Raw genomic sequence first — 27,486 nt, 5'->3', positions numbered from 1 at the left:
ATCAATCTCGATGTGGAGAAGGGTTGGGGAAGATCATGGGAGGAGAGTGTCCCCACCATGGGGAAGGCAAAGGAGCAGCTTTCCCCCAGTGTCACCCTTGGCTTTATGGTGGCCATGGTGACATCAGCTGCAGAGAGGGATGGCCAGCCCTGGGGCCAGCATGGCACGAAGGGGCCTTGTTTGCCTCACTGCCCCTGCAGACCAGAGCCCAAGGATGACAGCTTCCTTCCAGCTCTGCAGTTTTGGGCTCACCCCATGGGCATCACATCCCCTCCCTCACCACTAGTGGGGCTACCCATGCCAGCTGGGCACCCTCGAGCTGGGGACTGAAGATAGGGTGCCCCTGGGCTCTGTGCACATTTAGTTCCTCTAAGTGCCAAGTTTTGAGAGGCTTTTTGTGCCTGTCACCTTTCACACTGAGCTGGAAACACCTCTGCTGAGCTCAGCAGCTGCTCCTTCTGCCTCAGCTCTCATGGACCCTTCTTTGTCTTCCCAAGGACACTTCCCTGCCTCCCGGCCCCTGCACACCACCCTGGTCCTCTCGGTAGCAGCCAGGGGTGCCTGAGGATGTGGTGGGCTCTGACTATGACACACACCCCCCCCCCCCCCCGCCAGAGATGGGTGATTGGGAAGGAAAGGAGGCTGGTTCTGCCAGAGCCAGACTGCAGACCCCACCTTTCCCCTGCGAGCCAGGTTCGTCCTGCTCTTCACGCCCCGCCAAAGCACACAGCACCCTCGGGGGACGGGGAGGGGGTTAACGGGTGATTTGAGCCCCTCGCTTTTCCCCACCAAGGACCACCCCAGCTCCTAAAGTCCCCACGCCAGGAGCTGTCCTCCACCCCGGGATGCTGTCACCCTCCCAGCTGCACAACATCTATTCCACCCTCAAAATACCTCCATTCCCCCGGGATCAGCCAGCACACCCTCACGCAGGGGAATGCCCCCCCCGGAGGACCCCCACCCCTCCCATTTCCGAGCCGTGCTGCCGCTAGATGGCACGAAGCACCCGGCGCAGGCTCCGCGGGGCGGTGCGGGGCAGTGCGGGGCGGAGCTGCCATCCGCGGGGCTGCGCGGAGCGGGGAGCCCCGCACCGGGCTGCGCGGGAGCGGAGCTGAGCCGGCAATGGGCTGGGCAGGCAGCGGGTAGGGCCAGGGCGGGCGGGGAGGTGCGGAGCAACCCGCACCCCGCTCCGCACCCCACCATGAGCCCCCGCTGAGCCCCGCTCGCTGCCTTGCTCGCTGGGTCGGTGGGTGGGTGGGGGGCTGTGTGCGGGGGTCTCCCTCTCCCCGCTCCCCCCCAGGCAACTTTGAACGATGCTCACAGTCAACGCGGATGGGAAGATAATGGTCAGAAGATGCCTCGTCACCTTGAGACCCTTTAGGTAAAGTTGGTGATGGCTTGGCCCTGCTCCCACTGCCCCCTGCCCTGTGCTGCTCCTGCGGGGTGGGAAGCCTTCGTCGGAGCAGAGTTTGCGTCGGGGACTCAGGGGTCGCTGTGAGGAGGGGGATTGAGCGCAGATGAGGATGTCAGGGAGCCAGGCAAGTTTTGCCCGCAGGTCAGCGCTGGTCCTGCAGCACCGGCTGGCTGGGGGCTCCCAGCTCGCTCGCCACGCTGGGATGGTATCTTCTGGGGGTTCATTCGCTGTTGTCTGGTTAATACCTTCCTCGGAGATGGTGGTGCTCGGGGGCAATCGGTTCCTCTGCTTTAAATCTTCTGGGTGCTGGTAGGCATTTGAAATCCTCCCTGAGCTGGCATCAGGGCTGGGGTTGATACCTGAGCCTGAGAGCCCGTGGTTCCAGCACCCCCTGCCTACCTCCTGCTTCTTTCTTTCTTTTTCTTTCTTCTTCTTCTTTTTTTTTGGTCCAACTCGCCCCATTTTCACCCCCATGCACTCGCTTGCCTTCTGCAGCCCTTGCTCTCTGGCTTCCTCATCTCACCGGAGATGTGCTTTGGTTGCACCCGGGCTGGAGACACATGGGAGATGCCGGCGATTGCTTGATTTGTCTATGGGGAGGGGGATCAAAAACCCGCGGAAGGGGAAGCTGCCGGATGGTGAAGCACAGGGTGAAGCGAGCCCAGCCCCGTGGTTGCCAGAGCTCCTCGCTGTGTTTGAGAGCCAGGGATCACCTGGGATCACCGCAGGCATCTACCCGTTGCCTTTTTGCTTAGCCTAGGCTGCCGCCCAGAGCTGGGAGGGGGAAGGATGGTGCTGTGCTTCCCTCGGCTTTAGGGATGTCGTCTGCTCCCCGGGAGCTGTTTGGCTCTGCACTGCTGCCCTGAAGGGATTCCCGCTGCTGGATCCCGCGGCAGTGCCCGTGGGCTGAAGAACGGTGGAGCAGAGGTGTGAGGGTCCCCACGGCTCGGGCTTGCTTCTGGAAACGGCTGTGAGAGAAGTGGGAAGGACACAGGCACACAGGGTACGCTCTTTGCTTGTCTGTTTGCTTTCTGAAGTGGGTGTGAAGTCCATAGTGAGGAGGTAACTGACCTGAGCATCCCCGGGCATCACCCCTGGGGCAGAGGAGGCTCATCTTTAGCAGTGTCATGGGATCAGGTTGGGGGAGCATAGAGAGGGAGTCACAGGAGATGAGGATGTGTGTGGATGAGGGGTCTGTGATGGCAGGAGAGCACCAGGCTGGAGGGTCCCCAGTGCTGGGAGCAGAGCACCTGCTCTGCCTTGTCTGCATGCACTGGGCTGGCTTCTGCTCTCAAACCTGTGCAGTCCAGCATAGGTGCCACTGGAACCAGTGGGGTTACCCAGCTGTTAACCAGTCAGGCTTTCCCTGTCTAAGAGGAGCAATTCTTGAGGTGCTCTCTGTTGTCCCACAGTGCACCTCCTCTATATTTGGTGTCATGCTGAGTGTGACCCTTCCAGTCATGGTCCTGTGTCACCTTGCTCCTAGCCCAGCATGGACAAGTGCCCACTGCCCTGCTCCAGTCATAACCTGGTGCACATCAGCACCACCCCCCTAAAATCAGCACCCCGCAGTCTTAGCTGATGTGAATCAGGGGTGACCTACAGGAGAGGGAGAAGATCCTGGCAGTCAGGATGGCTCCTGTAAACCAGGTGCTGGTTGCTGGCTGGGCAAAGCCTCTCTGCTCTTGGGCAGCCCATGGTGTGATCTCCTCTGCCTGATGCAGGCTCCCAGCAGCGGTGCCATCAGCAAACAGCCACCAGGAAACCTGGCCCCTTGCACCAAAACATTTCATTAGCCACGCTCCAGGAGTGCTGAGCAAAGCAGTGCACAGCCCTCAGCTGGGAGAGTGCCTGCAGCAGCTGGGAAGGGGAGGGAGAGAAAATCAGTGGGGCAACCATTTGTAGAATTGTCCAAGTATGGCTCTGACTTCATCTCTGCAGGAAAGGATGTTTGTGACAGTGCTGGATCTGGGCAAGGATTCACCATGGAGTCCTGGCCCAGCTCACCCAGCTCTTGGCTTTGTAGAACATGGGAGTTGAGGCAAGTTTGCCAGCTGGAAACCAGAGCCAGGCTTTGTGTGTGTGTGTGTCTGCAACGTTGGCCAGTGAGAGAATTGCCTCTGCTCCCCTCTGTGGAGGACGATTCCCGCGGCTGAGCATCATTCCGGCAGCGCTGTGACGGTGTCAGGCTCTGAGCAGAACAAGCTTTGCAGGAGAGGGAGGGTATTTTATTAGCCTGACTGCTGCTCTCCCAGAAACCATGGCTCAGCTTTTGGGCTCAGGAGACTTGTGTGCTGGAAGCTTGCTCAGTAGAAGGTGTTCCCTGTCCCTGTAGCCCTTGGTTTCCCTCTGCACCGGTGCAGCGTTCTCCCTCTGGTTCCCAGCTGGGTGATGCAGCGCCAGGGGCAGAGCGTCCCAGTGCCACAGCCCTGTCCCTTGGGTGCTGCTGGACTTCCTCCCTCCCTTGCCTCCGAACTCAGACCCTCCTGGCAGCATCCAGCTTTCAGTCCCATGGGCCACAGGCTGCAATACTGGGGTGTCACTTTCAATTTTCACTCAAGACTCAGACAAATTGGCTTCCCTCTCTTTTGGGCACCGAGCCAGAACCCAGAACTGTGAACATTTTAGTTTGAGGAGGGTGTGGAGAGCGACTTGGCACCAGAACAGTGCCTGGGTGATGAGTTAAATGTGATGTGGGGTGACAGGCAAAGCCAGCACGCAGAGGGGATGTTACTTGGTCATTTGAGCTCCACGGACTTGCTAGACTTAATTTTGGGGGTAGAGGACCCAGTGCATTTGGTGGGCAGCTTTGAAGAGTTGGGCTCTGCTGTGGTTTACCTGCTCCATGCTATTAATTTTCTGCATAAGGACTTTCAGCTCAGTTAAGGCTGGGCCAGGCATCTTTTTTATTCACCTAGACAGGATCAGCACAACATAAAGGAGATGAGGTGCTCAGGCTGAGACTCCATCCCTGCAGCCTCACTGCACCCTGGGGCACTGCTGCTGGGCTGGATTCACTTCTCTCTTAAGCACAGCAGTTCCAGTTAGGCTCTGAGCCCTTTTTTTTAGGGAAATTGTATCCTGCATCTCCCTGCTCTCTCTGTAATCCAATCAAAATGAAACAGATCTTGCCTCTTAATGAGATCTTTCTTGCCTCCTTTTTTTTCTCTTTTCTTCCTTCCTCCTTCCCTCCCTCCCTTCTTCCCTCCCTCCCTTCTTCCCTCCCTCCCTTCTTCCCTCCCTCCCTTCTTCCTTCCCTCCCTCTCTCTTTTCTTCTTCCCTTCCTTTTCTCTTTCCTTCCTTCCTTCCTCCTTCTTCTCTTTCTGCTGGGTGTTTAAGCATCCTTCTTTGCCAGGGTATAATTATGAAGACTAAATTGCATAAACAAGGTCTTGCATAATGATAAAGATGCTGTCACTGGGAAGGGTGACAATGAAGAGCAGGATCAGGCCTGATTATTTCATTAGGTGATGCTGTGTTAAGGTGCTTCTCGGGGATGGGGGCAGCTGGCAGCAGGGTGGGAACTTCACATGGGTTTTGTACCATGGCATGTTCCCAGGGAACATGCTCTGGGCATGGGACTTGGCTGGGCTTTGACCTCCTTCTCCTTTGGCTTGTGCCTTCTCCACTGTGCTGTTGTCTTCTCCTGACAGGGAGGTGCCACGGCAGAGAGTGTGCCACTCCTCCTGCTCTAAGGACAAATTCAGCCCTCTGAGGCCAAGCTGGGTGCTGCAGTCCCCTCTGCTGTGCTCCTGAGGGCCTCTTGCAGCCCCAGTGCTGTGTGGCTGGGCACAGGGTATGATAATAGGAATGGACTCATGTCCCCAGATCACCCTCTTCCCAAGTGACTTCTGGGATGCCACACTGCTTCACAGCACCAGGGATGCTCTGCTGCCTCTGCAGTTACCTCCCTGCTGGAGCTGGACCACAGCTCTCTGGAAACCCTTCTCCAAGGTCTGCTCTGGGAGGGGGGCTGAGGTCCATAGTCATCTCTGTGTGCAAAGGCTGCAGCTCGATGTTCGTCAGCATCTGCTGCGGGACGGCTGTGCCCCGCCGGTGGCTGCGTGTAGGACACAGCAGCCTATGGGCAGGCCTTCAGGGATGGGAGTCTGGAGTAGCTGAGTGCAGGATGCTATTTACAGCTTGTGTGACTGCTTTGCACCCCCCAGGGCAGGCTCATTCAGAAAGAAAAGGGGCTTGAGCTGCTTCATTCCTGCAGAGGGACAGTCGGGCAGTTTCATGATGCAGTTGAGCATCCCCTCTCATGGGTGGGTGGGTCAGCTCTCCTGGTGCCTAGCTGGGGGTCTCCAGAAGGGTTAGTGCTGGTGTTGAAAGTGCTGCTGGCAGAGTTAATTAATGCTAAGGTCTCCAAGGGATTGCCTTCTTCTCTTGATGAGGTGGGAGGGGAGAAGGGGATGGGGAGCTGCCCTGTGCTGCCTGCCCAGAGCCCATGGCCAGCTGATCCTGGTCTGTTAGGAGCCAGCTGGGGACGGGGCAGGGCTGATCTGTGGGAGGAGCAGGGGTGGATGGGAGCAGATATCCATCTGCAGTAAGCAGGGTTGATCCTTCTCAAAGCAGGCAGAGGAACCTCCCTGCTCTTGAGCTTCCTGGTGCTGAGAACAAAGCTGCCCTGGCTCTGGGGTGCATTGGCTGTGTGAGAGCAGTGTTGGAGCTAGTGGGATGGAGGTAAGGAACTTGCTGTGTCTTGCCTAGAAGCCTCTCTTGCGTGGCAAGTCTAGCCATGCTGGGAGATGAGAAACCTGCCCTGGGAGTGACTCCAGTAGATATCCCTGGGGAGGCTCAGTCCTTCTTGAGCTGCTTGACACTGTACTTCAGCTCTCCACAGCATCTCCTGTACCTAATGAGTGCTTGGAAGTGAGTTTCTTTATTTGCCAGCCCTTTCCAGCAACAGATAATTGCAATGCTGGCACTGTGTAGCCCAGACTTAATGTCTGCCTCCTCATCTTTTTGCCTTTTAACTACACAGTAATGATTAGATGGAGGGCTGTGGTGTTCCTTCTCCCTGGGGAAGCCTGGTCTTGATGTCAGGTGGCTGTGCTATGTTTCTGTGTGCAGCTCCTGAGCCCTGCAGGTGATGCTGTGAACCTGTAAAGGAGAATTACTGTCCTTGGTGGTCAGCTCCTCTTTGCCTTGGGGATGCTGAAAGGCAGCAATGCCAGTGGGCGTAGAACCACAGAATTGTTTTGGGTGGAAAAGTCCTCTAAGGTTATTGACTCCAACCATCAGCTTAACACCACCATGGTTATTAAACCATGTCCCCAGGCTCCATGCAGCTTCTTGAGCACCTCCAGGGATGGTGGCTCCACCACCTTCCCTGTGGACAGCCTGTTCCAATCCCTGACCACTCTTGCAGGGAAGGATTTTTGCCTACTATCCAACCTCCCCTGGAGCAATGTGAGGCCATTTCCTCTTGTGCTGTCAGTTGTTCCTTGGGAGAAGAGACCAGCTCCTTTCAGGGAGCTGTAGAGAGCAATGAGGTCTCCCCTCAGCCTCCTCTTCTCCAGACTAAGCAGCCCCAGTTCCCTCAGCTGCTCCTCATAAGACTTGTTCTCTGCACTTCAGCAGGGCTTGCTCAGCTCCCTGCCCCACATGGAGTTTGTTTGCAATCAAAGCTGTTGTTTCATCAGGCTGGCAGCTGTCTCTTCTCCTCCTCCTTGAAATCTTCCCTGGCTTTGGCTGGCTGACCTGTCCAGTACAGCCACAGATCTAGGAGCTGTCATCAGTGGTGCCTGGCAGTGGCTCTGCCTGTGTGTGTGTTGGAGGATGGTGCACTGGCACCTCAGTGGGAGGATGCCAGGTGTCCACCCCTCAGTGCAGCACCCTGCTTGCACACCAGGGAGAGAGCAAGGCTTGGCTTTATAGTCCCTGGTGCAACACAACCCTTCTGCTTGCCCAGAGCTCCTGCCTTCAGGTTTTTCACAACCCTAAAGTGTTGCTGGCCTGAATAGGAGCAGCACTAAGAACTTCTGCCTCTCTCACAGCTGGAGGTGTCCAAGAGCTCAGCCAGGAGCTATGCCTGGCTTGGCATCCTGCCTGGCATGTCCTACCAGCTCAGATGAACACAGTGGTGATAGCATGGTCCTAGGCTACCACATGTGTCAGCAGCAGTGGTCTTCTCCTCACCCTGCCATGCACAGGGCTGCCTGCACCATGCAGCTGATGCTGGACACAACAGCAAATACCGGTGGCCTACTTACAGGGGGAACAAATGACTTTCATAAGTCTTATTTCATATTTGTTTAAGATCCTTTGGGAGGAAGGGAAGGTACAAGGTTTCTCTCTTTCCCTGGACTCTCCCAGGAGGACAATGAGTATTGTTTATTGCAGTGGTTCCTGTGGTCTTGGTTACTGGGCTGCATCTTGTGGAGCATTGTAAGAGCAATGTTGTCTGGCTCAGTTTTCTCCCTGCAGGTGCAAGTCCTCTGCTCCCTCCCAAGGTCTGCCCATCAGATTTTGGAGGGTGTTCTCAAGCAAAACCTGCCTGCTCAGTGCCAGGCTTTGGGCAGAAGCACTTTGGGGCTCTTCCTGAAGTGCATGTGGGTCTGGCCTGTGGTTGGGGTGAGGTACTGGTGTGCTCTTGGGCTGGGGCTGCAGACGTGCTCCCTGTCCAGGCTGGTTGAGGTGAGCCACGGGGATGGAGCAGTTGGGAAGGAGGCAACAATTGAACCAGCTGCCTCGTCTGGACAGCCCCAAAGTGGCTCCTACTGCTGTGCAGAGAGGCTGCCTCGGGGAGGGGGGTGTCCCAGCAGCGAGCTGGCTCCTCCTCACGCCTTGCTCCATAGCTCTGCTTTCCCTCCCGCAGGATATTCGTGCTGGGCATCGGATTTTTCACGCTGTGCTTCCTGATGACGTCGCTGGGCGGACAGTTCTCAGCCAAGCGCCTGGGGGACTCGCCCTTCACCATCAGGACCGAAGGTAGCTCCGCGCTGTGCTCCGTGAGCGCCCCCCGTGCCCCCCCAGCATCAGCCGAGCCCCAGGCTGCGGCAGGGCTGCGCAGCCACCTCCTGCCTCGCTGACCCAGGATAGCAGGAAAGCTCTCACAAACCAGGCACCAAGCGCCTGAAAACCATTTGCAGTGGAGAAAGTTTAGGCTGGATGTTAGGAAGAAGCTCTTCATAGAGAGAGTGATTGCCTGGGGAGGTGGTGGAGTCACCATCACTGGAGGTGTTTAGGAGGAGGCTGGATGGGGTGCTTGGTGCCATGGCTTAGTTGATTAGGTGGTTTTGGATGATGGGTTGGACTTGATCTCGAAGGTCTCTTCCAGTCCATTCCATTCCATTTCCTGTTGGCTTGTGGATGAAGTTCATGGTCCAGTCCAGGACCAGTGCTCTGCTCTGAGGGTCTGGGTGCTGCCTCTGGTTGGTGTCACTTAAAGAGGAATAAAAAAAGCTATTTATGGGCTAGCTTCTGTTGTTTTCTAAGCTCTTGGTCTCTTAGTCTGTAAGTGGCTGAAGCAAGTCCTGTTTTGTTAGGCAGCTCAGAAATCCAGTGTGAGACCATTCACCTGCCCTTTGTTGGGTGGGCTTGCCAGGCAAGGTGTTGCTTCCAGATGAATTGCTGCTGCTGTGGCTCCCCTTGGGAAAGAGTTGGCTCATTCCTGGTCTCACACATTGTTCTGAAACATCCTCTCTCCTGTCTCTGGAGGAAGGGTGCCAGTTTGGAAGGAGGTTCTTCTTTTATTTGTCCCTAGGGCTTGGCAGGCACAGCCTGAGAGGCTTTTTCCAGCTCCTGAACATTGGGTTCAGGTGGTTGGGGTTCAGCCTTTCCTGTGATGTTGGTGTGTAGGGCCTGGCTGTCCCCCATGTGGATGTAGCTGGCTCTCAGCAGGGCTCCCAGCACACAGCTACATCAGGTGAGAAACCCTGAATGCAGAGCAGGACCAAGACTCCAGGGCAATGAACAGGACTGGGGCTGTACCAGAGCCTGCCAGTGTCACCTCAGAGCCCTCTCAGTCACCTCTGAGAGATTTTGGCTGTTGGAAGAGCCTCTTAATGCTGGAAAGAACTGCCTTGGAAAAAGGACCATGAGCACTGTGCAGCCTCGCTGGTGCCCCTGGGAAGTGGAAAGTCAAAACCTCTAGGAGGCTGGTGAGATGGGAAAGCTCCAGTCTTGGAGGGTTTCAAAACACATCTGGCTGACAGGAGGCTGTGGACAGCTCAGTCTTGCCCCCAGGACTGCTCTTCTTGGAGCAGGAGGTCGAGGAAGGCACTCCAGAAGTCCCTCTTGGCTGGGGTGATGCTGAGCTCACGTAGAGGAACACTGAACTCGCGTTGGAGCCGGTGCAGGTTGGTGGGAAGAGGACTGGAAGTGCTCCTGATTTGTGCTGCAGAGTCTCAACAGGTTTGTTTGAATAACAAACTGGCATTTAATTAACATGCCTTAGGAACCCCAAGGAAAACCAAGAAATGTTGCTGGCTGTTGCCTTTGCTGTTACATGCACAGTGCTGGGCTGGAGCTGAGCTCAAAGGAGCAGCTTAATTTTTGCTGGGCTAAGTGGCCGTTGGTGTGAGTGATGGTGGGAACTGGGCCACTATCCACACAGTCCTGGGCAGCTTCAGGGTTGTTGGCTTTGGCTTTGAAGGAGTTGCTGGGTGTGTGGCCTCTGGTTGAAGTCCAGGCTTGAATCATAGAGTCATAGAATTGTCAGGGCTGGAAGGGACCTCAAGGATCAGCCAGTTCCAAATCCCCTGCCATAGGCAGGGACACCTCACACTACAGCAGGTTGCTCACAGCCACATCCAGCCTGGCTGCAAAAACCCTCCAGGGATGAGGCTTCCACCACTTCCCTGGGCAGCCTGTGCCAGTGTTTCCTAGGAGCAGGCTGCCCCTTGAAGGCCTCTGTGGTGCCTGGTGGTCCAGCCTGGGGAGGGAGCCTGGTGCCTGCTGCTGCTCTCCTCTCTGTATGGGCTCAGCCAAGTGTTGGGTTTCATGAACCCTTCTGAGCATTATTCAGGAACTGATTAATTTTGCATGGCAAGCTGGCAGCATCCTCTCCCCAGGCTCTGGGGGTGTGCTGCTGTACCAGCACAGCTGGTGGCTTCAGTCAGGTATGTTAGTGACTATCTCCTGCAGTCACAGAATCAACCAGGCTGGAAAAGACCTCAGAGATCATCAAGTCCAAACCTATTACCTAACACTTCCTGACAACTAAACCATGGCTCCAAGTGCCACAGCCAAGCCTTTTTTGAACACCTCCAGGCACAGGGACTCCACCACCTCCCTGGGCAGCACATCCCAATGGCCAATTTATCTTTCTGGGAAGAGGTTTCTCCTCACCTCCAGCCTAAACCTCCCCTGGCACAGCTTGAGACTGTGTCCTCTTGTTCTGGTGCTGGCTGCCTGAGAGAAGAGACCAACCCCCACCTGGCTACAACCTCCCTTCAGGTAGTTGTAGAGAGTCCTCCCTGGGGTGATCCTGGCTCTCTGCTCTTTGCTCTGGTTCTTCTTTCCAGGTGTCCTGCCAGGCTCAGCAGGGATGAGGTGCAGCTCAAGCTGTTGATGTGCTCAAACACGGCAAGGTTGGCTGCAAAGGGGAGGGGGGGTTCAAGCCCAGCACCAAGCACTTAAAAACCACTTGCAATGGAGAAATCCTCTTGGGCTGTGGATGAAGTTCATGGCCCAGTCCAGGCTGGGGCTGCTCCTGTGTCTGCATGGCTGTCCTGACCAGCCCAGCACTGAACCTGATGCTGCAGCTTCTGAAAATGCCCCAGATGTGCCCAGAGCTTTCTTGGCTTCTGAGCTGTGCAAGCAGCTGATCAAAACCAGCATGGAGAGAGCTGTGAGGCAGGAGCAGGGAAAGCAGAAATGGATAATGTCACAGCCCAGAAGCTAATCCCACTTTTAATTTCTTTTTCCCTATGTGAATCCCCTCCTCAGAGGCTTTCTCCACACATCTCTTGGTGTGTGCCAGAAACCATCCCTCAGCTGGCTTCTCTGCCTGCTGCCTGGCTGCAGCAGAGGCTTTGCATCTGAACAATGAATAAAACCACCTTCAGAAATGTGCACCTCATTGTACCCTGATCTGCTGCTGTGGAGCAAGCACTGACAGAACTGCCTCTGTTTCGAAATGGCCACTGAGAGAATCAGTTCTAACAAACAAAGATCTGGATAGGGGAGGGGGGGGGAAGTACAACTAAAAATAAAAGAGAGAACAGGCAGGTCTCTACATTTCAAATGTGGGAGATGCTTCGGGAAGGGCTCTAGGCTCAAGAGACTGAGTTTGCTGTGCCCTCTTCTCCTCCTCTCTAGAATGTAAAATACTTGGGATCTATTCCAGCCCCCAGCAATTTCCTTTCCATTTTCGTTTTCTTGAGGTTTGGGGCAGGAGCCTGACCCCTGAAAAAGCACCACCAGCTGTAACTGTGGTGCTTGTGCTGTGGCTTTGGTGATAGTGCCTCCTGCCTGGTTCTGGTGGTGACCTCAGCCCATGTCTGCAACTACCTGAAGGGAGAGTGGAGCCAGGAGGGGTTTGGTTTCCTCTCCCAGGCAACCAGCACCAGAACAAGAGGACACAGTGTCAAGCTGTGCCAGGGGAAGCTTAGGCTGGAGGTGAGGAGAAAGTTCTTCCCAGAGAGAGTTGTTAGCCATTGGGATGTGCTGCCCAGGGAGGTGGTGGAGTCCCCATCCCTGGAGGTGTTTGGATGTGGTACTTGGTGCCATGGTTTAGCAGTCATGAGGTCTTGGGTGACAGGTTGGACTTCCTGATCTTTGAGGTCTTTTCCAGCTTACTGATTCTGTGTGCATCCCACTGGTGGAGCTCGTGGCTGCAGGGGATTTAGTGGAGGGGAAATAGGTTGTGAAGTGTTAAACCCTGATGAGATGTGGCTGCAGCACTACCTGCAACTGCAGCAGCTAATCTCAAAAAGGGAAACACTTCTGATTTCCCCTGCTGTGGTGGGGTATGAAGGGCTGGAGGACCTGTTGGAACATGATGTAAGGGGTGGAAGCCCTCTGCTGTGAGGACAGGCTTGAGAGAGTTGGGCTTGGTCAGCCTGGAGAAGAGGAGGTTCTGGGGAGACCTTCTGGTGGCCTTTCAGTGCTTGAAGGAGCTGATCAGAAAGCTGGGAGCAGGCTTTTTAGCAGGGTCTGTTGTGACAGGACAAGGAGCTTGGTTTGAAACTAAAAGAAGGAGATTCAGGCTGGACAGAAGGAAGACCCTGAGGGTGGTGAACCCCTCTCCCAGGTTACCCAGAGAGGTGGGAAATGCTCCATCCCTGGAACCATTGCAGGTCAGGTTGGTTGGGGCTCTGAGCAACCTGCCCTAGCTGCAGATGTCCCTGCTGGCTGCAGCAGGGTTGGACTGGATGACCTTGAAAGTTCACTTCCAACCCAAAGCATTCTGTGATGCTATGGATTTGCTGCAGGACCAAGGAGTGTGTAGGGCAGGTCCTGGTGGCCCAGAGTGGCTGGAGCTGAGCTCTCTGCCCTCGTTGTGGGCTGCTGATTCCTGTGAGAACACTCTGAATGAATTTGAGCTGACCTTGGGGGGACTTTGATATAAGTGCTTGGAGAGTGGTTCCTACAGACGTCTTGCTGCTTGGGGGCTGTGTGCTGCAACAGCAGTTCTCCTGCTGTGGCCCTTGAATCTTGATGCCTTTGGGAGGTGGTGGCTGCTGAGCACTGGAGCAGTGTGTTTGCTGTTTCCATAATTGTCTTGTCATCCCATTTTCAAGTGTTTCCTGCCTGGATTGGTGCTCAGCTTGAGAGCTCAACACCTGCCTTTCCCCACCCCAAAACGACCTCTCAGAAGCATCTCCAGCTGGCTTCCTGTTGGTGACCACAGTCAGGCTCCTGTGGTGTTTCCTCAAGCGCTTTGGAAAGGGTGGGGATGGGATGAAGGAAGGACAAGGGTGGGGGAGAGCTGCTCTTAGAGCTCAGGCTGGAAGATGCTGGTAAGCAGGGGTGGAGCTCATCCTCTGCAAGGTTGTTGCACGCTGTCCTAGGTTGCTGGGATGTGTTTTGGCATCTGCTCTCCTCAGGGCTGCAGGATATGGACTGGGATTGGGTGTCACAGAGCTTGCAGGCTGGGGCAGGGGACTTCCCAGCCCTGTGCCACTGGGAGCATGAAACCTGTCAGGAGGTGGGCAGGACACCGGTGCCTGTGGGGACTTTCCTTTGCCTGTGGCATAGTAGAAGGAGAGATTGCCAGAGTACAGCTTCTGCTCCTAAAGCCTCTGAGATGTGGTCATTCACTTTAGTTTTGCAGAGAGAGAAAGACAAAGAAATGTGGAGAAGTTATGGAGGAAGCCTGCTGGGGAAGCCTTCCTTGCTGCCCTGGGGCATCTTCGCCTGGGTGTAGGCTGTGGATGGAAGTGAGCTGCTTCCCTGGGGCATCAGAATGGCTCTGGCTTGCCATGCTAGGGTGCTGGGGGTCCAGTAAGCAACAGCCAAGGCATGCTGCACTGGAAATAACCATAGAACCACAGAATGGCCTGAGTTGGAAGGGACCTTTAAAGACCCATCTAGTTCCAACCCCCCTGCCATGGGCACGGACACCTTCCAGCCTGGTCTTAAACACTTCCAGGGATGAGGCACCCACAACTTCTGTGGGCAACCTGTTCCAGTGTCTCACCACCCTCTTAGTAAAGAGCTTCTTCCTGATGTCTAATCTAATTCTTCCCTGCTCTAGTTCAAACCATTGCCCCTTGTCTTGTCACCCCAAACCCTTGCAAACCTCCCCCCCCCGCCGCTTTCCTGTTGGCCTCTTTCAGGTACTGGATTATGCTTAGCATCCCCTGGCAGGAATCTTGCCCTGCTCTCCTCAGGGCCAGCACCCTTCTGTGTTCCAGCTGCTGGAGTGCTCTCTCCCATGCTGTTGCTTGCTCCAGTCTCACCTGCTTGAAGCAATCCCTTCCATGCATGCACACAGGAGAAGGAGGGGGCTTGTGTGGGGCTTTGCAGCACAGCTGAATGCTTTGGTGTCCATGATTGCTGATTCTCTGCAGAGCAGAGGTGGGTGGGGTGGTGGCAATTGTGCTGCAGGTAATAATGCTCAGGGGTTTGTAGGGCATCTTCACCCTTCCAGAGTCAGGGCAGCATGAAACAGTGGGGTCCTGAGTCATTTCAGGCCCTGGAATTGCTCCCTGAGGAGCAGTGCAGAGGCCACACAAATGTAAGAACCTACCTGACTTCCTTGGAGGAGTCCTCTGCCTGTCTCTGCTGGTTTTCCTTCTGCTTCAGCAGCACCCCAGCCAGCCGAGCATGGCCAGGTACCATCACTGTTTGCTCTCACACAAGAGGCAGAAAGGTCAAGCTTGGATTTGCCTGCGAGCAGAGTGAGCTTGAATAACTCTGTCGTCCTCCCTCGCAGCCCACTGCTGCTGGGAGACGAGGAGGAGGAGGTTTGTGTGCAGGCTCCTGACCCTCCTCCGTGTGCAGCTCACTGCGAGGGTGGACAGCAGAGGGGGTGATGCTTGGCTCAGCTCTGCTTGTGAGGTCCTGGCTGCAGTGAGATGCTGCTCAGCTCGAAGGAGCTTCAAAGCAAAGCACAGATGTGTTCATCCTCACATCCCAGTTGCTTCTCTCTTGGAAAAGGGAATTTCTGGACCCATTTGCAGACTTGGGCTGGTGCCACTTGTGACAGATCCCAATCTGTGCCTCAGTTATTTCTTCTCAGCAGAGCACATAGTTCTGACAGGAACTTGAGCTGGGCAAAATACCCCAAAGTTGCTGGGTGGCTTTGACAATCTCTTTTCCTGTCTGACATCACTGCAGAGAACACCCAGGGATGAGGGCTTGGGCTGCCACCTCCCTGTGACATGATGCACAGACAGGAGAGTCCAGGAATGGTAGAGTTGTTTGGGTTGGAAGAGGTCTTGAAGCTCATCAACTCCAACCGTAAACACAGCGTGGCCAGGTCACCACTGAACCATGGCCCTTAGCAGCACATCTGCAGGACTTAGCAATGCCTTCAGAGCTTGGGGCTCCACCACTGCCCTGGGCAGCCTGTTTCAGGCCTTGACAACCCATTTGGGGAAGAAATTGTGCCTCACATCCAACCTAAGGATTCACCATGAGGGTGGTGAGACACTGGCACAGGTTGCCCAGGGAGGTGGTGGAAGCTTCATCCCTGGAGGGTTTTAAGGCCAAGCTGGATGTGGCTGTGAGCAACCTGCTGTAGTGTGAGGTGTCCCTGGCCCATGGCAGGGGGGTTGGAACTGGGTGAGCCTTGAGGTCCCTTCCAACCCTAACAATTCTATGATTCTAAGCCTCCCCTGGTGCAACTTCAGGCTCTTCCCTCTTGTCCTATTGCTTGTTCTTGGAAGTGTGCTCATGTTCTCTTTGCTTTCAAAAGCCACCCGAGTCCCATGCTTGCTTGCTGCCTTTAATGCATGGTGCAGGTGCCAGCTGAGCCAGCTGCCAGAGTCCTGGAACCAAATGATGGTGACAGCGTGGCTAGGGCAAAGGAGGGAGCTGGGCAGGCTCTGCTGTGCCAGCTCAACACTAATGATTTCCAATTTCTTCCTGAGGTGAGTGCTAACCCCCTCCTGGGCTGCTTGTGTCCTGTGTGGATGTTGTCTGCTGAGCAGCCCTGGGTACCTGCCTGCAGCAGCTTGTCAGGATCTACAGGCAGCAGCCAGGATGCTCACCCAGGCAGGGGGCTGAGGCTGTTTTAGGAGCTGAATCCAGAATTCCTGATCCAAACCCTTCTCAAAGGCAGTGGGAGGCTCCCCTCACTGATCCCCACTTCCTGCAGTGCCTTGGGGCCGTTAGCTGGAGTGTTTCCTTGGGTTCCCATGGAGAGGGTGTGGGGGAGTTGGGTGCATGTCACCTCCCTGGCACCATCTGGGGCACACAGATCCTGCATGTCCCCAAAGCTTAGGTTGTTTTTCTGCTACATCCAGAGCTGGATTAGAGTCTTCTGGAACCTGTGAACCGTTGGAAGCATTCCAGCCAGGGAAGACCCATGGGGAGGAGTGTGTTGTGCAGCTCTTCAGTGCCTGTAGCTCCTTGCCAGCCTTGCTGCATCCATCCCATCCAAAGCTTCTCCCAGCAGCCTCAGGGGCTGGGGCAGCCAGCTGATGCTGTCAGAAGTTGCCTGGCTGATGCCAAGCCCAGCTGGTTGGTGTTGGGAGCACCTCCTTGGTGAGGAGCTGTTCTGGGGGAGATGGGCCTTTAATTTTCCCCTCCTCTAGAAAAATCCTGAGGTGGTGGAGCTGGCTGCCTCTCCAGCTGCCTCTGAGAGGCTGTGCTCTGGCAGCTCCCACTGATGGGGAGCATCCTCTTGATTCCTTGTGGGAAGAAAGGGGTTAATGGAGATGCCAAAGCAAGCCTTGAGCTCTGCCTCCCCCTGGCTCTGCTTCTTGCCACTGCAGAGCAAAAAGGGCTTTTTCAAGTGGGTAATGCAGCACATGGCAGCAGGAAGGACTTTTTCAGCTGCTCCTGTCGTGTGTGGGGAGGCTTCTTCAGTTAGGAGTTAAAGCGGTGCCCTGTGCTGAGGAACGGCTGTTGGGGATGGGCACTGCTGGAAGCGACTGTGGCTGTCAGCTGCACCCTGTGGAGCACCCTGCAGGCTGTGACAAGAGGCTGGTGCTGGGGTCACAGCCCCAGGGCTGTCACAGAAGAGTCTTCGATATGGTTTTTGTTGTTTTGTAGCAGACCTTTGCTTTGCCTGGGGGGAGAAAGTGGGAGCTAATTAACAGCATGTGTCCTCTCCTGCTGCTTCTGGTGTCCCCGTGGGCCATCCCACTTTGGTCCCAGAGCACTGCACCCTCCCTGGGGTTGGGGAATGTGCGTTGAGCTGCCACCTCCAGCACACGCCTGGAAAGGGAGCTTACAGCGGCAGTGTCAAACTGGCCTGCTCTTATTGAAGGGCTGCTGGGGGCAGGGGAAGGAGGGCTGCTGGGGGCAGGGGAAGGAGGGCTGCTGGGACAAGGAAAACAATCTGTCAGGGCTCCAAGTGCCGCGGAGGGTGGGGAGGGTTAGTGCCCTCTTCTGCAGGGATGTGCTTGGAAGGGGTGGATGCAGATTGGTGCTTTGCGGGTTACGGGGGAGGGGGTGGGTAGGAAGGAGTGTAAAGATTGCTCTAGTGGCAAGTGAGGCTTAATCCACCCCGAGGGGACGTCTCCTGCTGAAGTGGTGCCCACTCGGTACAATCACTGCTCAGGATTGGAACCTGCAGGCTTGAAGGGGTGGGGGCGGGGAACCCATCTAAATTTGCTGAATGGTGGACGTGGGAGTTTGAGTGTGAAGCAGAGGGGAAGGTCTCAGGGCAGGGATGTGTGCTGGCTGCTTTCCTGCCGCCGCCACCACCACGTCTGGGGCCGGGGGCAGCAGTGGCATCCTGCCGGCCGCGGCTCTCGGTTATCTCCGTCAGCAGCGGCTCCCAGGGAATGATTAAACCAATTAATTGATTTGTCTATAGCTTCCTAAGGAAGTCAAATGGCATTTCCAGCAAGGTGTGATGAGCAAACACCCCGCCATGGCCGGCAGGGATGTTAATGGCTCGTTATGCTTTTATTACCCCTTCCCACTCCTAAATCAAAATTCAGCCTGAGCCCAGGAGGCAGCAGGTACTTCAGGAAATAAAACTGGCACAGTGGGAACATAGCAGCCTCTGTAAAAGCTGGAGTTTTTTTCCCCCACTGATGTATTTGTTTCTCTCACCTAAACAAGGGACCAGGGCTCAGTTCAGCACAGGCAGAGATCAGCCGAGGTTTGCCCTCTGGCTCTGCTGACGATCCCACTCCTGCAGGCTCTGTTTTTGGATCCTGCCCTGCTCTGCTGCCTCGGGAAGGATCTAGCCACTGATCTGGGAGGGTGCTGATGGGTTTGGAGGAAGGGAGTGATTTATTCACCCCTGGAAGCAGAGTGGCAGGATGCCCAGCACTGTTTGGCCAATCTCTCTGGCTGAAGGAGCAGTGGTAATCGTTTTGGAGATGTGAAATTGGAGCTTTGCTGTGTCCGGAGCACAGTGGTTTGGGGCAGCTGTGAGCAAGGCTGCAGGCTCAAGTGCTGGCCCTGCAGAGCCAGGGGAGTGATGGCAATGCTGAGCCTCCTGAAGCCTTCCTCTGGATGCTTCTGGGGCAAGCAAATGCTGGATTCAATCATAGAAATCCTTTGGGTTGGAAGAGACCTTTAAGCTTGTCAAATCCAGCAGAACCCTTCCCCTGCCTGAGGCATTTGGGCTGATTTCCTTCAGTCCTTTGGACATCAGATCGTGGTAACACAATTTTCCTGAGGTCAGCATCAGGGACCATTAGGAGAAGAACTAGTTGAGTCAAGAGAACTAGTTGAATCAGTAGAAGAACTAGTTGAGATAAATACTGATGCCATTGGAGAGATGCCAAGGCAAGTCTTGTAAAGATCAAGAACCCAAAGGAGGGTTCATGATGCAGAGGGTCCCTGGCTTGTGGTGGAGCTGCTCTGTCCATGTGCTGTGGGACTGGTGTGTGCTGCTCATTGCCTGAAGCTGAGGATCCCAGCTGAAAAATCAGGGTCCCAGTGCCAACAGCATCCAACTTGGCATCCAGACACGTTCCCAGAGCCTTGGTGTCTTCTGGGCTTTGCCACCTTCAACTGCCCTTAACCCAGCCCCTTGTTGGAGCTCTTGTGTTTTGGGAAGCAATTTAAAATCAATGCTAATCTCATGCTTTGAAAGCCTCGTGTACAGCCTGAGCTGCTTGGAGCACTGCAGAGCAGCTTAAAATGCTATTTAAAATAGTGCTGGCTGGCAGCAGAGGGAAAACTTGGACAAGGAGCAACGGTTGGAAACTTGAGCAGGATAGATTGAGATTGAACATTAGGAAGAAGCTCTTTATTATGAGGGTGGAGGAACCCTGAGACAGGTTGCCCAGGGAGGTGGTGGAGGCCATTCAAGGTCAGGCTTGGTGGGGGCTCTGAGGAGAGCTGGGGGAGCCACTTGAGCCCACGGCAGGGTTGTGATTGCTGCTGTCACATGGCTGCATTAGCAGAGCCCTGGGGCAGCTCCTGCCTGCCTTGGTGGTAGCACATGGCTGCTGGCCCCATGCCAGGTGTAGTAGAGCTTGATGGGCTCTGCCTGCCCGTGGGTGTGGTGAGAGGCAATGAAAACATCCCTGAGGCTGCACATTTGCTGCTGATTGCACAGCAGTGGGCAAGGGCATGGATAAAGCCAGGGGGTAGATGATAGCAGGCAGGTGGGACAGGATCTGCTACTAGCCAGTGAGTTAAGGCTGCTTAATTTGGCTGATTACCAGGGAAGTGCTCTGGCTGTTTCCAGAGGCTCAGCAGCAGATCAGTGGTGCAGCTGGAGCTGTACTGAAGTGTCCACTTTGTTGGTAGTTCCCAAGACACTTCGTGGACTCCTCCAGGTGCAAATTGCTGCTGCTGGCATGACAGCTCCCTGTGCGGCTGCGCCTTCCTTTTGTGCTCAGGGCACTCCCTGAGCAGGTCCATATTTTCTCTGGATAACTTAACATAACAACCCCACCTCAGTCTGATAGCAAATGTGGGTGCAGTTGCTGGAGGCAGCAACTGGCTTGGTGCTTGTGATGGTGAGCAGGTGCCCTTGGGGGGTGCAGCCACCCAGAGGGAGCTGGTCCGTCTCTGGAGCAGCATCCCCCAAGGGTGGGTGCCAGAGGGATGGATAAGGGAAATGGCCATTGCTGCCAGCCTGAGCCTTCTTGTTGCGAGTTAGTACTGGATCCCTGGGCTGTGACTGTAATGGATTATGTGTCAGGGTTAGCTGGAGCCTTTGGCTAGTTGGCTCTTTGGTCTTTTAATCTGCTTGAATCAAAATCGATAGTGGAAGTAAATAGAGGAGCGTGAGATGGGGAGAGAAGTGAAGGGCTGGTACTTTGCTCACCAAGAGCTGGAGAGGTGCCAGAATGGGTGCCATTCTGAGAGGATGGGGTCCCCAGAACAGCCCTGGGTACCAGATGGAGTCCTCAGGACAGCCACCCAAGGAGCTGGGTGGTGAGGTCTGCATCCAGCTGCACCACGGTGGGAATCTTCCAGTTTCTTCTTCAAGAATATGTTATCCTTTGGAGGGCCTTAAGCAGCCTGGACTTGTCCTTTAAAGGAGAAAAACAAAGCAAAGAAAATGATGCTTTAGATTGAAATTAATTCAGCTGGTATTTTCAATGGACATGAGCAATATCTCACCATCTCTGAGCAAATTCCCTCCTTGTAGCAGAGCATTCAGCTGTTGCGAGACAGCCAGGCAGGGATATGACTTATGTCTGAGAAGGGGGTGGTGGTTGGGGGGGAATCAACAACAAATCAACCATGTTATGAGCAGCAGGGAGATGTATTCTGGAATTGCATATTTCTTTTTAAATGTCAGGAGGATGTTTTGGTGGTGTTCAGGCTGCTCTGTGGAGATGTGGATGGAGGCTGTGCCTCGGTCTGCCCTGGAACGGTCAGCGATGGGCTCGTGGGGGACTGCCCTGCTGGGGAGGCTTTTGCTGCCCCTGGAACTGGACTGGGCTTTGGGTGGAAGAGCTGCATGGGAGTGGCCAAGGCAAGGTGCCACTTGTGCAGCCATGGGGTGGCACAGCAGTCCTGCACCCACGAGGAGGAAAAGACAAGGGATGTGTAGGGCTGAGTGCTGGTGTGTGGCTCAAATGCCAATTCCCCTCCTTGTTTCTCTTTCCCCACCTCCTTGGCACCAAGCTGGCACTGAGCAGCGTGTGACCCCCTCAAGATGGAGCTTCCATCTGGGTCCAGCAGCTAAGCAGGGCAAGGAGCTTTGAATCAGTCCAAGTGATTAAAGGGAATGTGCTTCCAGAACACTTTTTTTCCTTCCCTTCACCAAAGGCTTTGAGCTCTGTGTGCAAACCTCAGTCCCAGTGTCCCAGAGCCACACACAAGCCAGCGTGGTGTGCTGACATCCTGCCTGCTCTCTCTGTGCTTGCCAAGTGCTGGGTGAAGCTGGCTCCTGGTGTGAGCACTGATGGGCTGGTGTGGGAAGGATGCTCAGGATCCTAAACCACTAAGCCTGAGCACAGAAGCCCCTTCCCGTGTGCTCCTTCCCCTGTGGTACAACCTGGGCGCTGCCAGCACCGCTTCACATCAGCTCTGCTGGTCCCAGTCCCGTGCAGAGCTGCCCAGCAGGGAGTCCTCTGTGCAGTGGCCAGGCTGGAGATGCTCCATGAAACGCTGCTTTCTCTGCTCCTGCGTGGCTGCCCCAAGGCATCTGGCACCGAACTTCACCCTCCCATCGAGGACAGTCAGCACATGCAGCTAAACTCACCCGACCCGGCTCCTGCTCCTGGCTATTTTGGCGGCAGGTGATGGCAGGGGGTGGGACAACTGCCCAGAGAATGCATTCTCTCCAAGAAGGTATTTTGAAGACAAGTGCATCGTTAGTGAGCTCCTCAGGGCTTTGACCCATCCACGTTCGAGCAGCTTGGCTGTTGCCTATTCCCCTGGCTTCACGGAGAAGCTGTTCCTTCTTCCGCTAGATATCACCTTTAGGGGATGCTTGCTTGCTTTTTGCCTTTCCTTTTGGGGGCCCTGATTCCATCCAATTACTTAGCTGCACGCTCTTCTGAAGCCCCATAAATAATTCTCCTCCCTCTGCTGTGTTTACCAGCATGTCTTGTGAAATCCAGGAAGATGTGATTGATTGCAATCATTATTTCCTAGTGCTGCTACGCAAACCTCTGTCAGGTTCAGTGATTGCCTTTAAAGAGTGGCTGCCACTCAGGAAAGCTGTCAAAAGCCTGTCATACTTTAGCAAACTTCAATTAATCTGCTGAGCAGTTTTACTTGCAGTTGCCTTCCCATCATTGCTGATGATCAAGGGTAATTAGAATACATATATATATATATATATATATATATATATATTCCCCCCCTACCACCACCTTTGTAATCAGCAGCTTGCTTGGTTTTAAACAGGAAAAGTGCCTTGCAGGATTGGCTGGAGAAGAGAAGGCTCTGAGGAGACCCTGTTGTGGCCTTCCAGTATCTGAAGGAGGCTACAAGAAAGCTGGGGAGGGACTTTTGAGGGTGTCAGGGAGAGATAGGACTGGGGGGAATGGAGCAAAATTAGAGATGGGTAGATTCAGATTGGATGTCAGGAAGAAGTTCTTCCCCATGAGGGTGGTGAGAGACTGGCACAGGTTGCCCAGGCAGGTGGTGGAAGCCTCATCCCTGGAGGGTTTTTGCAGCCAGGCTGGATGTGGCTGTGAGCATCCTGCTGTAGTGTGAGGTGTCCCTGCCCATGGCAGGGGGTTGGAACTGGCTGATCCTTGAGGTCCTTTCCAGCCCTGACAATTCTGATTTATGCATTTGGATACCTCAGGGCAATGTTTGATCTCTTGGCTGATTTTTGAAGTCTCTTGTGTGTGGTGATGCCACCAGGTCAGTGAGCTTCTCTTCTCCAGGCTGACCAGCCCCAACTCTCTCAGCCTGTCCTCACAGCAGAGGTGCTCCAGCCCTCTGATCATCTTTGTGGCCTCCTCTGGACTCCATGATGCTCTTTCCCTTGGGAGCTGTGGTTCAACACCTGCCCCTCATTCTCCTCTGATGTTCTCATTTACCCTGGGCTTGGTCCCTTCTTTGTTTCCCCTTTTGGGGCTGGAGCTGGGCAGGGCTGGCTGCTGTGTTCTCTGGTTCTATTTTACAGAACAAGAGGACACAGTCTCAAGCTGTGCCAGGGAAGGTTTAGGCTGGATGTTAGGAGGAAGTTCTTCTCAGAAAGAGAGATTGGCCACTGGAATGTGCTGCCCAGGGAGGTGGTGGAGTCACCATGCCTGGAGGTGTTTAGGAAGAGACTGGATGGGATGCTTGGTGCCATGGTTTAGTTGATTAGATGGTGTTGGGTGATAGGTTGGACTAGATCTTGAAGATCTTTTCCAACCTGGTTAATTCTACTCTATTCTATTGGGTTTCTCCTTGTCTTGCTACAGCCTTGGTTGCAAGCCTCTTGGGGAGGTTGCTTGCTGGTGGAAGGGAGAAGCTGGAGGTGCTGGGTACCAGGCTGTTGTCCATCCTCCACATGCCTGCCACGCACCCCTGGCATCTGAGCCGCTGCTCAGGGGGTGTCTGGGGCTCTGCTTCAGGTGAACAAATTAATCCTGGCTCTTGCACTTTTAAAAGAGTCACTTCAGCACTTTTCCCTCCTTTCCTTTGGTTTTAATGAGACACACTTTCCAAGAGATGTAATAATCGTTGCCAAAAGTGTCAGCTCGCTCTTGTTATCCTCCTTAAGCTTCTGCAACAACAATAACAACCACAACAAACAAACAGATCCTAGAATAGAAAGAGAGAGGTGTTGAGGAAGGGCTTCAGCTTCATCTCCCACAGCCAAGGGAGGATCTCTGGGGGGATGTGCCCTGTGAGAGCTCTGTTTTCTGGCAGGCTGCCCCAAAAGATAACCCAGTGAAGGCTAAGATTATTAAGAAATGTTTATGGCTATTTTTACCTTGGGCTTGGGCTGAGTTTTGATTTCTTTATTGGAGAAAGAATATCTCTGCTGGCTGTTGACAGCACAGCTCAGAGCTTTGCTGTTGAAAACCGCCCTGGAATCACTTGGAACCAGCTGGGAGATTGGATGGTGGCAGTGACATGAAGGGAAATCTTGAGGGGGCTGGGACTTGTAGCTCTGCATGATGCTGGCTTCTGCAGGATCCAGGGGGAAATGGTTTCATTCCCCAGTGGGAATATCCTCATTTCTCCTCAGGGATTTTGGAACAGGGCTGTGCTGCTGCAGTGAGGACTCAGAGGGATTGCCTGGTGTGTGGATGCAGCCTGATCAGCAGGACATCTCCATCTCCGCTCCTGCTTGAGTGTGGGGAGATCCTTGGGGGCTCTGCCCAGGCAGTGGGGATGTGGATCTGAGCATCTCTGGCTGTCCAGCACTGATATCAGCTCACTGCTGCCTGCTGGAAACGTCAGCACTGTGTGGCTCTGTGCCTCAGTTTCTCTTGTGCCCCTGCCCAGGGCAGGATTAGGCTCTCTTTTCAGGGCTGGAGAGGCTCCCAGGACCCATCTCAAACCCTTCAGAAGAGGCCTTTATTCAGCTCTCCTCTGCAGGGATGAAGTCTGTGAGTGTGTCTGGGTTTTAATCAGGGGCCAGAGCTGTTTCCCTGCTGGAGCTTTGCAAACAGCCATTTAAATTTCAGATGAGCTGCACCACTAAGCAGGTTTTTTGTAACTAAGTGAATGGATCCTGGCTGCAAACTGGGGCAACAGCCCAGCCTGGAGTGGCAAAGGCAGCAGTGGCTCTCAGTCATCTCCACTGCCTTCCCAGATACAACCCTTGAATCTTCCTGGTGAACCAGCATGACCTGACCTCTCCCCAGACAAACAAGCTGGGATCCAAATCCTTGGGCTGGGGCTACCACTCCATCCATGGAAATGTGGTGGTTGTGGTTTAAGCCCTTCTGGCCAGCTGGAGGGCTTGTACTGGCTCCTTTTCCTGACCTCCAGACTCGCAGGAGTACACAAGAAGGGTGCTCAGTCTCCATCTTGCTCACAAAACTGAGCTCAGAGTCCAAGCTCTGACCCACTGGCAGTGCTGGAATGTTGAAGCAGGAGTAGGTCTTGAGTAGAAGTCCCAGTTTTGGGGGGGTGGTCTGTCCTGCAAGCTGTCTAGGGCAGGTGGGCAGAGGCTGCTGGGGAATGTGTGCCATGAGCACAGCCCAGCTGGGGGAGGGATGTTGCTAGAGTGGGCTCAGTCAGGTGGGGGAATAACTGATGTGGATTTTCTGACTTAAGCCTGGCTCAGAGCTTTGCTGGGCTTTTTTTAGCCATGTCTTTGCCCAGTTTGCTCAGCTGTGTTTGGGGAGGCCCCTGTACAAACTCAGCTCCAGGGGCCAAGTTTTCAGGTTTTGTTTTCCCCCCACAGCATTTTAACTGCAAGTTCCTTTGCACTTCTGCCCTCTTAATGGGACAGGTTCTGCTTGGGGCATTGGGAGACCTTCCTGGTGGGATGAGTAAAGGTGGCTCCTGCCTTTCCCAACCCATCCAGAGAGGTCTGGAGCTGCACAGGAGCTCAGCACCCACTGATTGAAGAAGTCACCAACTTCTTGCCACAGGAGTGCAGGCAGTGTTTGGAGAGGAGCCTGGTTTCAATCGCCATGAATGGATTTTGTTGTTGTTGTTGCATTTTTTGGGGTTGAGGAATTACTTCTGCTCTCCATTTTTCTTCTGTTCTGTTAGATAGTGTCAGGAGAAATAATGTGCTGCTGATAATCTCAGCCAAGCATGGCAGGACAGCCTTTGGTGAGGTCTGGCTGGCCTGGTGTCAGCTTCTCAGAGGGGCTAAGGGCTGGCTGGTAACCCTCTGTTCATGTGCCCAGCAGTGCCAGGCAGTCACAGCGATGCCTCCTCTGTGTCACTGGGGTGAGAGCCTGGCAGGGCCCCTGTGGGTGCTGAAGCCCTGGTTTGGCTGTGGTGCTGGTGCACCCCTCCTCTATCAGAGCTGGAAGACTGACCCCTGGCAGCTGTGGCTCCAGTCCTCCAACCTCTGGAGCAGGAGGTACTGGGTGATTTACTGGGGAAGTGGAGAAGCAGCTAAGGCTGGATGTCTACAGCAGCAGGAGCTGTTGTGGTGAGCTGGTTCCCACCACAGCCATACACAACCACTCCCATCTCTTACCCAACCCAGCTAGACCTTCCAGTCAGGCCAGCCTCTGTGCTGCTTGATGCACACAACACCTTGACTCAGCTCCAGCAGTGAGGAGAAGCCTATGCCATGGCTGTCCCTGGCAGGGGATGCCCCACTCCATCATACTGCTGGGGCTGGGTGCAGGATGCTGTGTGGGAGACCCGGGGGATGCACCAGCACAGCTGCCCTCAGGCTGTGCAAGCCTCACTCCTGCATCTGTTGGGAAATGCATGAGGTGTCCCCACGTCCCAGGAGCCACCCAGGGTGTCCAGCAGCCACTCAGCTCCCCAGCACAGATGCCTGGCTCCTGCTGCTCCCCAAATGGAATCTGTGCTGCCTTCTGAAAGGCACATGTGAGTGGAGCAGTGGAGATAAGCTAAACGGGAGAAGTTCAGGGGATTAGGCACTGATTAAGTTATTACTAATGTGAAATGAGCTGAGCTGAGATGAAACAGGAGCTTTATTTTCTGTTCCCTGGCTCCAGGCAGGGGGCTGCTTGTCACTAGGCAGCAGATCAAACCAGGAGCCAGGAGCTGGGCTGGCCGGCACTGTCGGCACAGCAGCAGGTCGGTGCTCTGCAAACCCTTAGGAAGCAGAGCATGAAGTGGTTGACAGTAGGCTGAACATGAGCCAACAGTGTGCCCAGGTGGCCAAGAAGGCAAATAGCATCCTGGCCTGCATCAGGAACAGTGTGGCCAGCAGGAGCAGGGAGGTCATTCTGCCCTGTACTCAGCACTGGTTAGGCCACACCTTGAGTCCTGTGCCCAGTTCTGGGCCCCTCAGTTTAGGAAAGATGTTGAGTTGCTGGAAGGTGTCCAGAGAAGGGCAACAAAGCTGGGGAGGGGTCTGGAGCACAGCCCTGTGAGGAGAGGCTGAGGGAGCTGGGGTTACTTAGCCTGGGGAAGAGGAGGCTCAGGGGAGACCTTATTGCTCTCTCCAACTCCCTGAAGGGAGGTTGTAGCCAGGTGGGGGTTGGTCTCTTCTCCCAGGCAACCAGCACCAGAACAAGAGGACACAGTCTCAAGCTGTGGTTGAGACTGTTTAGGCTGGAGGTTAGGAAGAAGTTCTTCATAGAAAGAGAGATTGGCCATTGGAATGTGCTGCCCAGGGAGGTGGTGGAATCACCATCACTGGAGGTGTTTAGGAGGAGACTGGATGGGATGCTTGGTGCCATGGGTTAGGTGATTAGATGGTGTTGGGTGATGGGTTGGACTAGATGGTCTCAAAAGACTCTTCCAACCTGGTTAATTCTATTCTATTATGTTCTAAGTGGGGCTGGGAACTGGGGGCTTTCTCTGTTGGGGAGAGGTTGCTGGGATGCAGTGCTTGAGGCAGAGCTATTTTCCATGCTGGGACACTCACCCTGTGGTAGAGTTCATAGAATCATAGCATTGCTTTGGCTGGGGCTGGAAAAGATGTCAAAGATCATCAAGTCCAACCATCAACCCAACACCACCATGCCCACCAAACCATGTCCCCAAGTGCCATGTCCCTGTGGTTTTGTACACCTTCA

General features: G+C 54.6%; 1 protein-coding gene across 2 annotated transcripts in view; it reads left to right on the top strand.

Annotated features, from left to right (window-relative positions):
• The first annotated feature begins 1,148 nt into the window (after positions 1 to 1,148).
• Positions 1,149 to 27,486, top strand: part of MGAT5B (alpha-1,6-mannosylglycoprotein 6-beta-N-acetylglucosaminyltransferase B) — a 79,623-nt gene continuing 53,285 nt past the window's right edge. Inside the window, exons 1-2 of one of the 2 annotated variants that reach the window (XM_068151433.1) lie at positions 1,149 to 1,381; positions 8,238 to 8,350. In XM_068151433.1, the coding sequence (XP_068007534.1) occupies positions 1,314 to 1,381; positions 8,238 to 8,350 (181 nt within the window). In that variant the 5' untranslated portion in view covers positions 1,149 to 1,313. Of the gene's footprint in view, positions 1,382 to 2,334; positions 2,418 to 8,237; positions 8,351 to 27,486 lie in introns of those variants that run through there. The other variant, XM_068151434.1, reaches the window with a different exon arrangement.

Source organism: Melanerpes formicivorus, unplaced genomic scaffold, assembly GCF_026170545.1.
Source record: "Melanerpes formicivorus ecotype bairdi unplaced genomic scaffold, bMelFor1.0.p_v2 SCAF_21, whole genome shotgun sequence".
Lineage (NCBI taxonomy): Eukaryota > Metazoa > Chordata > Aves > Piciformes > Picidae > Melanerpes > Melanerpes formicivorus.
Note: the sequence above shows the minus strand (reverse complement) of the source record. Positions and strands in the feature narration are given on the sequence as shown.